Below are 12,014 nucleotides of genomic sequence, written 5' to 3' on the forward strand. Positions count from 1 at the left end.
GCTCCAGCCGTAAATATGCTAACTAACCTTACAAGTGTATTTTGGTGTAAACCTTTATATTAACAGTTGATCAGGTGGCTGTTAACCGCGTTGTTTTTAGAACAGACAAAAAAATAAAATAAAATAAAATAAACTTTTTAGTTTTCCCAGAATTTCCTGCTACGTACTAAAATGTATTTTTCCAAATGTAGACCACATATAATTACTATAATGTTTGTTATTCAATCGTGTTATTGGTGCCTAATGTAATTTTTTAATCTTTACGGAAATTAATGTCTTGACGTATCTATACTAGAGGGACACGTTTGCAGTTGGAACTGCATCCCGGAGAGACTGACCAATAGGAGCGCTGAGCGCGTTACACGCTTAGTATGTGCAAACAGTGTCTGGATAAAAGCCCAGCAATATTTACAGCACGTCTGTTACTGTCCCACGCCTTTGCTGAACGAACGTATCTTTTGGAAACAGAAATGTATTCAAGCCATGTGCTTTTCAATGTTGGAACGCAAAGCGTTTCAGTTATTTTTCTGCTTCACTTACTGTTAACGGGGGCAACGGAATTACCCAGCTGCAAAGAGGTAGGTGCTGCTTTACTGTGCATTATACACATTTTCTGAGACTGTAACGTGAGATACTACAACAGTCAGAACTATTTATTATATGCTGTTTATTTCTGACAGCTGCTAGAACTTCATAATGCACTGAAATTATTGGCTGACAGACTACTGGCTGAACACACATTAACAGAATAAAACATTTGTGAGCTAATGCAGCTGCTCATGGAATATTGATCATTATAAACACACAACATTATCCTGGAGGACTAGGCCAGTACATTTTATAAAAATATATATCATGTAAGGTCCATTAATAGTAACAGAAAACATAATTTCTCCCCATTGATTACATGCTGAGAAAATATATTGTACACATCATTACACACAGAGAAGCCGCCACTTTACAAATTAGAAACCATTCAAAATTTCAAAATAAAAAGCTCACATGCATCATCAGTATTCGCTTTCAGTAAACTTGTTTCCTTTCTGCTGTATGTATGTTTTAGTTCTCTGTCATCTTTTCCCTCCAGAAAATAATCATGTTTGAATAAGAGTGAACATAATCATGGAAATGGATGACACACTTACTTTATCATGTCTAGATAAGCTTGTCCGTTGGCCCTAGAGAGCTGTGTGAAAGGGGCATCTGCTGTTATGATCAGCCGACCAACGGCTGCATTGTTGTTGGTGTAACTGAACTGATATACCTGTCTATAATAATATAGTTTTAAAACATTTTTATTGTTGCAAATATATAACTGAAAACAGAACAAGTGAAAATTGCCTTTGACCTTGACTTGTTTTCTGTTGGAGTAAGAGATTCATCAGTCAATCTGACCTCTAAGAGACACCATAGAAACAAATGTCAGTCTGTTCTGTTGCCTTGGTTTCTCGGTTTCATCATTTATATGGATGTGGGGATTATTATGTGGACTGCTTGCTCAGAACAACTTTCTTTCTTTCTTTCTTTCTTTCTTTCTTTCTTTCTTTCTTTCTTTCTTTCTTTCTTTCTTTCTTTCTTTCTTTCTTTCTTTCTCACTAAACGGTACTAATGTTGCTGCACTAACACAAAGCACTTAGGAAGCACGTCCACTCGTCACATTGAGGTCTTGTTAACTATTAATCTTGTTTCATTCCACATGGGTCATTCTGATTTGCTCTGTGAAAGTGAAGTGTCTGCTGTTACCTCAGGTGCCATTCTGTCAGCTTAATTTAGGTTCTTGTTTCTTGCCAGCTGCTTGTTCTTTGGGGGAGTTAGCTGTCAACATTTACAAACCACTTTAATTTGAGTCTAAATAATTGTTTCATTTAAACCACACCTTTAAGCATTTAAGTATCTTCTTACAGATTATTATGTCCTTAGATAAATTAGGATAAACTGATAAACAGGATGTTTGGAGATGTTAATATATATTCAAGATTTTATTTTTTCTGACTCTCCCGCTTTGCATACTGGTGAGTAAATAATACCTGCTAAAGACTGTTTGTTTAGACAAGGATTCGAAGACTTCCTTGAAGTTGATCTCCAGTGGATCCGCCTACTGTGCAAATATTGATCTGACACAGTATTTTAAAAGAAGATATAATCCAGAGGAACATTATAAATAAGATGTTGGTAACTACATTTTTATATTATGTCTGTGAAGCACAAAATGACAACTTGTGAATCTAAGCTATCAGCTGTAGTGAACATTACTTAAAAGGACTCAGAGACAGACTTTGGACAACTGCAGTTTTCATATTGCTGTTATATAGTATTGTAATGAAAGCTTTTTTCTTAGCAGAAGCTTTATGCTAGTATAAATTACATAATCTAAAATAATTCCAACTCAAATCAACATTTCATTTCCTTGTATTTATTTATTTATTTGGTGAGTAGCTACCTATTAAACACTCCACGTCAGCTTGTTTATCATTTAATCTGTTTTTTCTACATTAATTTGATTACTATACTATATAATTTTTTTAAACACTGAATTAATCATTTCTGAATAAGGTTTATGTGGTTGAAACTCCATTTTGCAGTTGTCCTTTTGTCTTATTTTCAAAATAAATGACATTTCAATGCAGCTGTTTTTGTATGTTTCATTATTTTGCAGTCCGATTATCATTTTGAGTACACAGACTGTGACGTTTTGGGCTCTCGATGGAGAGTGGCGATACCCAACAAGCCTGAGACCTGCACTGGCCTTCCTGATCCAGTCAAAGGCACCCATTGCAGTGAGTAACTACAACACACACACCACCACCACTACTAGATAGCGGTCTCTAGCATGCTATGTTACCAGGTGAAGGGTTTTCAAAGCTAGAAAGGCATTAAGATACTTTAATCTTTGTTGTTTTTTTCTCTCTTGTCAGCGTTTAGCTGTAATGAAGGGGAATTTCTGGACATGAGGACTCAAGAGTGTCAGAAATGCGTAGCAGGGACCTATTCTCTTGGGACGGGTGTTGCTTTCGACGAGTGGGACACTTTACCCATTGGCTTTGTCAGCCATGGCATCAGTATGAACTTTGGAGACACTCACACAAATTGCTCCAAGTGAGTGACTCATATATGTATGAAAAAATAAGAGCTACAGCATTTCAGGACATGCAAACAGGTGCTAGTGCTTAAAATTCAAGATCAAATGGATGGCTGAGCCATTCAACATTCACTTAACAGTAATTGCATGCACAGAATGTTTATGCAAAAGTGCTTGACGAGTCAGGACCTTGATTTTTTTGGAATTAAAATGAATCTGAAGAATGGACATTTGTGGAAACTTGCTTTAATGGGGACCCATTGCATGTGTCTCTTGCATCTGTGCAGCTCAACATGGATCCCAAAAGGTGATTATATTGCATCTAACACAGATGAGTGCACTTCAACTCTTTCATATGCTGTGAGTCTAAAGAAGCCTGGATCTGTGGCCTTCCAATACTTCTATCCAGACAACCACATGTTTTTTGAGTTTTATGTAAGTACTGTGGGTATATTTTTATATATTTTTCCCAAACATATACATATACAGAATTTTAAAAATATATAGTTAGTTAAATTGAATTTGTATAAAGTGCATTTTTATGTTTAATATATGAATAACGTTTAATATGCAATGTAAAATTAATAAATTGAGTTTTAAAACAACCACAAATGTGACAATGTATGATACTGCATAATATGGGATATGATATGCATGTGCTAACAGGTTCAGAATGACCAGTGTCAGTCTACAGACTCTCAGCGTCGCTGGATGAAGATATCAGAAAGTGATTGGGATTACCATTTTGTAAGTCTGTGTGCGTGTGTGTGTGTGGTTCTGGTTAACCCTACATTATGGGGTCAAAATGTCTCATCAAATCCTCATCCTTCTGGGGACATTTTTTGGTCCCCATGAGGAAACAAGCTTATAAATGACGTGACGTGACGTGACATTCAGCCAAGTATGGCTGAATGTAATATTTAAAAAAAAAAAACTAAAAATGCACAAAGTTTTCTGTAAGGGGAATGCTTAGGTGAAGGGTTGGTGTGGGGCAATAGAAAATACAGTGTGTACTGTATAAAAACCGTTACGCCAATGGAATTTCCCCATAAAACATGGAAACCCAACATGTGTGTGTTTGTGTTTTGGGAGAATACGTAGAAGCCTCAGGCCTCAAAAACTTTTCTTCTTGCTATTTAACCAGGTGCAGCTGAATAGTGGTAACAATGTCTTGTACTGGAGAACAACAGGTTTCTCTCTGGCTGCCAACACTGCCAAACCGGTTCTACTGAAGAACATTGCCATCTCAGGTATTTATCCATCACAATTCATTGTGCACTATCTTAAAAAAGATGGCTTGAAAAATAAATTGATTTAGTAAATAACAATCAACCTTTTCTTCAGGTGTCTCGTATACATCTGAGTGTTTTCACTGTAAGCCTGGTACCTATAGTGATAAACCAGGGGCTGCCCGCTGTGTGCCGTGCCCTGCTAATTCATACTCTAATAAGGGAGCCACTGCGTGCCAACCCTGTGAGGCAGACAAATATTCAGGTGTGTGTCTCAGCATTTTTAAAGCAATGTTCATGTTAATTCAGGTCAGTCATCAGCTGCTATTAATATTATATAACAAAAAACAATTTATAAATGAGTACTTACAACATATTTATACTCCTTATGTAGCTGCATAAATGATCCCGAAGTCTTTCAATTAAAAGACAATATATATATAAACATTACATTAATTGTACTAATTAAAATAATTATATAAAAACATGAAAAGATATTGAATTGTTGATATAATTATTGAATGATTTTGTGGTTAAACTAACAAATATATCAGTCATATACTAGAAAATCATGATGTGTGTAAGCATAGTTATTTTAAATGACTGGTGTTCACCCAACAAATGCCTTGTAAAGGTCTTTAAACGTTATATCTGCATAGATGTGATCAAGCATTTAAATGTAAGCTCGTGAAAGTAAATGTTCATGTAAATGACCTGCACTCACCAGTGCATGTACTCTCTGGGATTTGCCTACTGTGTTTTATCACTTTATCTAAATGAGTGTGTGTTTTTCCTAATGCCATGGGCATTTTCCTCTTTCCTGTGTGTTACTCCAGGAACTGGATCTGGAACCTGTCTACAGCGACCGCCCTGCACAACGACTGATTACTTCTATACTCACACACCATGTGACTCCAGTGGTCAGGTACCACAAAAAATCCAACAAATCTAGAGATTTATTTTATTTTATTTGTGTAACATCTCCGGATGACAGCTGACTGTTTATATATATTTAGACACAACTGATGTATAAGTGGATCGAGCCTAAGATCTGCAGTGAGAGTGTGGAGGGGGCAGTGCAGCTTCCGGCTTCAGGGGAGATGATGGCCTGCCCTCCATGCAATCCAGGATTCTTCTCCAACAACACCTCCACCTGTGAACCCTGCCCACATGGCTTCTATTCAAATGGGACAGGTAGAGAGAGACAGCCAACAATTAACGATTTCACTCACCTATGACAGCATATGCATCTCTGTTCTATCTCTAGATTGCAACACTACATGTGTATATAACACTAAATGTATGCTTTAGTACATTATTGTAATGCATCAATAACAGAACTCACTATTATAAACAATCATGTTACATGTGTTCAGAATGCTCAGAGTGTCCTGCTGGAATGGAACCAGTCGTGGGTTTTGAATATAAATGGTGGAACAAAATGCCCAGCAATATGAGGAGTTCAGTCTTCAGCTCAGAATACAGAAGCATGGAGAGGAGCACAGGTAGGCCTAAATATCTCCTCACTAGCTCTCCACACAATTTGATGCAAATTTGATATATATATATTTTTTTTTATTAAATACAAAAATTTTAAGTGAGCCATTGATTAGGGCATATGCTAAAGTTTTTGTAGACAGAGTCATTCTGTCATAGATGTTTGTGAGTTATTGGGGTCTTGTTGTAACAGGCTGGGAGGTTGCAGGCGACTACATCTACACCACACCAAGCAATCAGGACTCTGACTACATGATGCTGACGCTCACAGTACCTGGATACAGGTGAGCACATACATGTGATAACGAATAGCAACAGAATTTTATTAATAGTCTCAATATATATTATATGATGACAACATTAAAGCTATTACCAGAGACATAAACAGGTGCTTTTAATTTACTCAGTATATTTTGTTTTTCTTTTTTCCAGCCTGCCTCATTCCCTGAGTGAAGAAAATGAGAGAGTTCAGCTTTCCAGAATAACATTTGTGTTTGAAACCAAGTGTACAGCTGATTGTAAACTCTATTTCATGGCAGTGAGTTTGACAGTATTTTATACCATTGTATATATGACATTTACAATGACAGCTTCAGAACATTTTTTATGTTTCTTAGGTTCACCAAGACTACATTTATTTGATCAAAACAGTAAAATTAGTAACATTGTGAAATATTATTATAATTTAAAATAATTTATATTATATTCTAATATTCTTGTTTGGTGCTTAAGATACAGTTTTTTTTTTTTCAATATCGAAAACAAATTTTAAAGAATAAAATTTATGTATAATTCAATAAAAAAAATAACTAATCAATAAAAATTTTTTAATATTTTTAAATATAACATTCTAAATCACTTCACAAACAAAATTAAAAAATCCAAAACATCAATCATGAATAAAAGTTTTCTTATTTTTTTAATCTTACCTCAAACTTTTAAATGGTACATTATTATAAAACATTATTTTAATTTATTATTATTATATAAACATTATTATAATTTCTTAATTCCTTAATTTTCAGAGTATTAATTGTCTAAGATTTGTCTTTATGTCTTTGCAGGGGCAAAGTGAATGGAGTAGTATTGTGGAGAGCTGGTCTGGCTCAATGGGGAAGCAGTCCTACTCTTATCTTATTAAAAGCAATAACACTGTTAGCTTCACCTGGGGTTTTCAACGCACTGGGATCTTCAGTACGGTAAGATTAAACTAGAATCTTTCACTTTTTCGTTTTGTTTTTACTTTTTTTACTTTTAAGTAATAGAGAATTTAAACTCTTTTGATGGTCTATGGCTGTGTGTCTGTCTTACAGAAAAATGAATACAGCTCTGACTATGCTAAGATCTACTCTGTTCACCTCACTAATGTGATTGGGGGTGTGGCGTCAGAATGTCGTCAGTGTGCTCTGGCTGCTGTTGGCTCTGAGTCTGCCTGCGTCCCCTGCCCTCCAGGACACTACATGCTGAACGGCACAGGAGTGTGTAAAAGCTGTCCTTCAAATACCATCATCAGGCCCGAGCAGGCAATCGGAAAGCAAGCCTGCATACCTTGTGGACCCAATACTTACAGTAATGAAGTAAGCATTATTTTTTAAACAAAAGAAGTACAACTTTCAAAACTTGTCTCTAGACCATGTGCTCTTTTCCATAACACAATCGCCTGCTGTGTGAATGGCCCCTGTTCTTTGAGCTCACTGCACTTTGTTTTGAAGTCTCAGGCATTGATATAGCTAGCTTTTGAACAGTACCTGTTCCGGCCAGTAGGTGGGACTGTTGTCAGTCGACGGGTTTCAGCAAACATTATTGATATAATCATAGAGCTAATAATAGTGTTCAGCAATCTTGAGAACTTATGTATAACTTCTGTGCTAAATAGATTGTGCACAGTTTACAATGTGACCTTGTAAATGTATAGTTTGGGGTTAAATAAAAAAATAAATAAAATAAATCCATCTTGAATGCATTGGTATAGAATATATGATCATTCATATCATATTTGTTTTTATTTTCTGGTGATAAGAAATAATAATTTTGCAATGCACTGTATGCATTAATAGTCAGACCAATATGACATTGGTTGCCATATCTTTTAGATCTTGTGTTTTAATGATTGTTAAACACCCCTAGCATAATTATATAATTGCAATGCATATTATTCATACACTGTAATTTTTGCTGCTTGTATAAAAATCCTAGTCATATATAAGAATTTCTTTCTAAAAAGGAAAATTGAATTCCCTCATGCATACTTGGTAAAGTGAAATGATTAATAATTATTCAAAATTATTGTTGCATTACAAAATAACTTAGCATATATAAATTATTATATAAATATATATATAAATGATTTACAATATATTAAAATAAAGAATATTATTATTTTTAATAATGATTACATAAGTATATTTTATTATTGTGTATGCTTATTGTTAGTTACTTTCTTTATATCGATTTTCACTAATCATGCACTTTCCAACTATTTTATATATCTATTCACTTCTGTTACAGATGTTTGTCCTCTCTGTTCGCAGGGCCGGTCTGCATGCATGAGTGACTGTACATTAGCACTGCATCATAAAGGAGAGATGCTGAATTATGATTTCTTTCCGCTGGCAAATGTCACTAGCTTCCAGAGCAGCCCACGCTTCACCAGTAAAGGGCTGCAGTATTTCCACCATTTCAATGTGGCGCTGTGTGGAGCAGAAGTAAGAGAAAAAAATTAGACCAGATTCAGTTTTTATGAATGACTAAAGTTTAAAGTATACAGTGATGTCTACATTAAAGTGTGCCTTTTTCTCTTTTAGAACAGGGCTCTTGCATCCTGTGTAGAAAATGTAACTGAAAGCAAGAGGGATGTAAAAGGCGACATCTGTCAGTCTACCGTAGTGCCTTCTGAGGTCAGGGGTCAGAGTGTTGTGTCCTCTCAGCCCTTCAATATTGGAGATACTTTAATCGGTGAGTGCTACCATGGCTTTGAAATCTCTATCAAAGACACCTATCCCACTGGGTCCTGTGGATTCATCAGATGCAAACTTTTTATACTCAGGAGTGACAACTGATGTCAAATTTGATGACATCTCGTCATTGGATGGCAACTTTCCTGTTGAATCAGAGCTGCCTGATGTCATATTCTACTACAGGTGAGTGTACTTGTTTGCAATGATCTGTGTTAAGTTTATTCTAATGTTAAGTTAATTCTAATCATGTTCACAAACCATTTTTGTTGACCTCAACTCAGAATCACAGTTGATGTAGTTCAGACTGATCTGTAATGATGTTCTTCCCATTATGATGTCAAAATCTAGAGAAACGACACAAGCATGTAAAAATGGAAGATCAGCCTCCATTAGGCTCCGATGTGATCCCACTGTAACACTGAAGAACCATGTTTCCCTTCCAAGGTACAACATGAAAAAAGTTTTTCCTTTTGGGTAGGGCTGCACCATTAATCAACACAACACCAAAACTGCTCAGTGTGATTATCAAATCACAAAGGCTGTGATTTAATTAAAGGGATAGTTCACCCAAAAATGAACTCAAACTAATGTCATTCCAAACAAGACCTTCGTTCATCTCTTCAGAAGACAAATGAAGATATTTTTCAGTTTCATTCAGAATATTCTGAGTTCAAGGCCCAGAAAGGTAGTAAGGACATTATTAAAATAGTCCATGTGACATCAGTTGTTGCCATCAAGGATGAACCACTGACGTCACATGGACTATTTTAATAATGTCCTTACTACCTTTCTGGGCCTTGAACATGATAGTTAAGTTGCTGTCTATGCAGGGTCAGAAAGCTCTTTGATTTCATCAAAAATATCTTAATTCGTCTTCTGAAGATATGTATAAAATTAGATTTTATTTCCCCAAATGGTGCAGCTCTACTTTTGGGGCTGTTCCAAGAAAAAAACAAGACCAATCAAGATACTGATTTGAAAGTGTGTGTGGTGAATATTGTATGGTTTGGGACTAAACTGTAATACTGGTTTTATGTATGTATTCCAACTCAGACGTTGCTGTTTATTGCTTGTTTTCTTTATGTGTGTGCATTTGGTATAGCAACTGTTCAGAGGGCACCTGTGATGGCTGCTCCTTCCATTTCCTGTGGCGCTCTCAGTACGCTTGTCCTCTCTGCTCTGAGAGGAACTATAAGGAGATTGTGAGCGCTTGTATCCAAGGAATTCAGGTACATGTCAATTCACATCGTGATAGACCATGCAGTTTGTGAATGAGACTATTTTCCCGCTCTGAATGTTTTTATTTTACCATTTATTAGATGACTTAATGTAGCTAAAATGTGTTTATGTTTCTCAGAGGACTACCTATGTGTGGCAACAACCTCTGAGGTGCACAGGTGGGGTGTCACTGCCTCCTCAGAAGATCAGTGCCTGTGTGACGCTGGACTTCTGGCTGAAGTTTGGTGTCTCCATCGGAACTGTGGCTGCTTTATTGCTCATTACCATCAGCTGCTACTTCTGGAAAAGGACACGCAAGTGAGAGTTCATTACTGAAAGTGATAGCCTACTTAAAAATAGGACCAAAACCTGGTTTATTCACTTTGTCCTTTCTTTAACATCCAGTAATAAAATTATTGAGGTGGAAAACAAAGCAGCATACAGGTGAAATTACCTAGGTTTAATTCGATCTTATGAAAATGTAAATACAGATTGATGAATTATCGATGGATAAGTGTTTTTTTTCCCACATTATTGTTAAATAAAATAAAACATATCCTATAGATGTTAATCGAGTAATGCCAACTTAAGGAAAAATATATTAGTTTGGTTATTTCAAACAAAAATACTTTTTAAAATATTTCTTTTTAGCCCATTGCATCTGGAATTGCATTTTGGCCAAGACTTTATCATATATCTATATTGATAGATTACATATTTTGATCTATTCATCTCAACTCGAAAGTATAGTGTAGTGCTCAATCTCATAATTCCATGAATTTAAGTGTAAATTCATAGTAGACAACTGTACTGTACAACACTGACTTTGTGAGTGAATGAAACAACAAAAAGAACAACATTCAACTTCATATTGTTACAAAGATGGATGTGAATGTGTTCTTTTATCTTTATAAGCCTAACTGTAGATAAATTGGGGATAAATGAAGGCTGCTGCATGTGTAAAAGTATTCATACCCTCTCTTTAGGCTGCAGTATAAGTACTCAAGGCTAATGATGACTGCAGGAGATAAGGAGTGTGAACTTCCAGCTGCAGATAGCTGTGCCATCATGGAGGGAGAAGATGCAGAGGATGACCTCATCTACCTCTCCAAGAAATCTTTCTTCACTAAGATCAAGTCATTTTCCAGAGAGGTAAGGAGGTCACAACAAAGACTATAGAATACCCAAGACTTGTCACTCGTATAGTTTGAATGGGGAAAAATGCAACGCTCAATATGGCTGCTCAATTGCAGGAAGCCCCGCCTTCTGAATGAAGGAGCCAATCGCTAATCGGTAAAGTCAGCGCGTCACTGCAGCTGCTGCTAGAAGCGTCCCGGTTGCTATAGAAACAGTCAGCGTTCTGATACGTGCTCTTAGGACTGTGCATGCGCACTGGCTGACCTAGCCTGAATAATAAGCTTTTTATAACACTATTTGAGCAAAATAAACATCATTTATGACACAGTTATCAGATTTCTTTGGTGATTTCAACTATGAAATTTAATCGCAAGCCTAGTGAACAGTTTTGGATAATTTAATGTTTCCCCATACAAAGAGATAGGAGTTGCTCTTGGACGCCCGAGAGGCGTTTCAAAGATGCCCGCCGAGTGCAATCATTTATCTTAAAAGGACTTTGGTCACAGACTTCAGTTTGGCCGTATTATAAACTCTATAGCTATATTCTTGATGGATGCTATACATGTTTATAATGTTACAGTAATTTTAGCATTAACAGGCAGATACAGACGTTTTCTTGACAAAGTGCTGTTATTTTACAGAGAACGTCAGATGGCTTTGATTCTGTTCCTCTAAAATCATCAGCTGCACAGGAGATGGAGATGAACTAGAACTTCTGAGACACACGGAGAGCCAGCAAGAAGTGTTTGGCCTGTCACAAGCCATCCTTGACACTATACCTGACAATATAACATCAATACTTCTATTCCCAAAGAGACACTGAGTGAAGAAAAAAATATTGAAAAACATCTGCCTTATTCAAGTCACCTTATAAACATGTGATTTTATTTAAATACA

The 12,014-nt window shown here is 36.1% G+C and overlaps 1 protein-coding gene across 2 annotated transcripts; it reads left to right on the forward strand.

The window, feature by feature from the left end:
• The first annotated feature begins 2 nt into the window (after nt 1–2).
• Nucleotides 3–12,007, forward strand: LOC109092094 (endosome/lysosome-associated apoptosis and autophagy regulator 1-like). 2 transcript variants are annotated; one of them, XM_042729701.1, is made up of 22 exons: nt 3–578; nt 2,657–2,777; nt 2,916–3,096; nt 3,367–3,514; nt 3,746–3,826; nt 4,224–4,329; nt 4,424–4,573; nt 5,145–5,233; nt 5,325–5,502; nt 5,685–5,813; nt 5,999–6,089; nt 6,238–6,343; nt 6,870–7,004; nt 7,119–7,382; nt 8,337–8,510; nt 8,610–8,760; nt 8,852–8,945; nt 9,105–9,206; nt 9,865–9,991; nt 10,120–10,298; nt 10,967–11,132; nt 11,759–12,007. In XM_042729701.1, the coding sequence occupies exons 1-22, from the start codon at nt 372–374 to the stop codon at nt 11,825–11,827; spliced, it is 3,048 nt and encodes a 1,015-aa protein (XP_042585635.1). In that variant the 5' UTR covers nt 3–371; the 3' UTR covers nt 11,828–12,007. The 2 variants fall into 2 exon arrangements, with proteins under 2 accessions (XP_042585635.1, XP_042585636.1); XM_042729702.1 differs by lacking the exon at nt 3–578 and adding an exon at nt 589–2,172.
• The last annotated feature ends 7 nt before the right edge of the window (nt 12,008–12,014 follow it).

Source organism: Cyprinus carpio, chromosome B8 (genome assembly GCF_018340385.1).
Source record: "Cyprinus carpio isolate SPL01 chromosome B8, ASM1834038v1, whole genome shotgun sequence".
Lineage (NCBI taxonomy): Eukaryota > Metazoa > Chordata > Actinopteri > Cypriniformes > Cyprinidae > Cyprinus > Cyprinus carpio.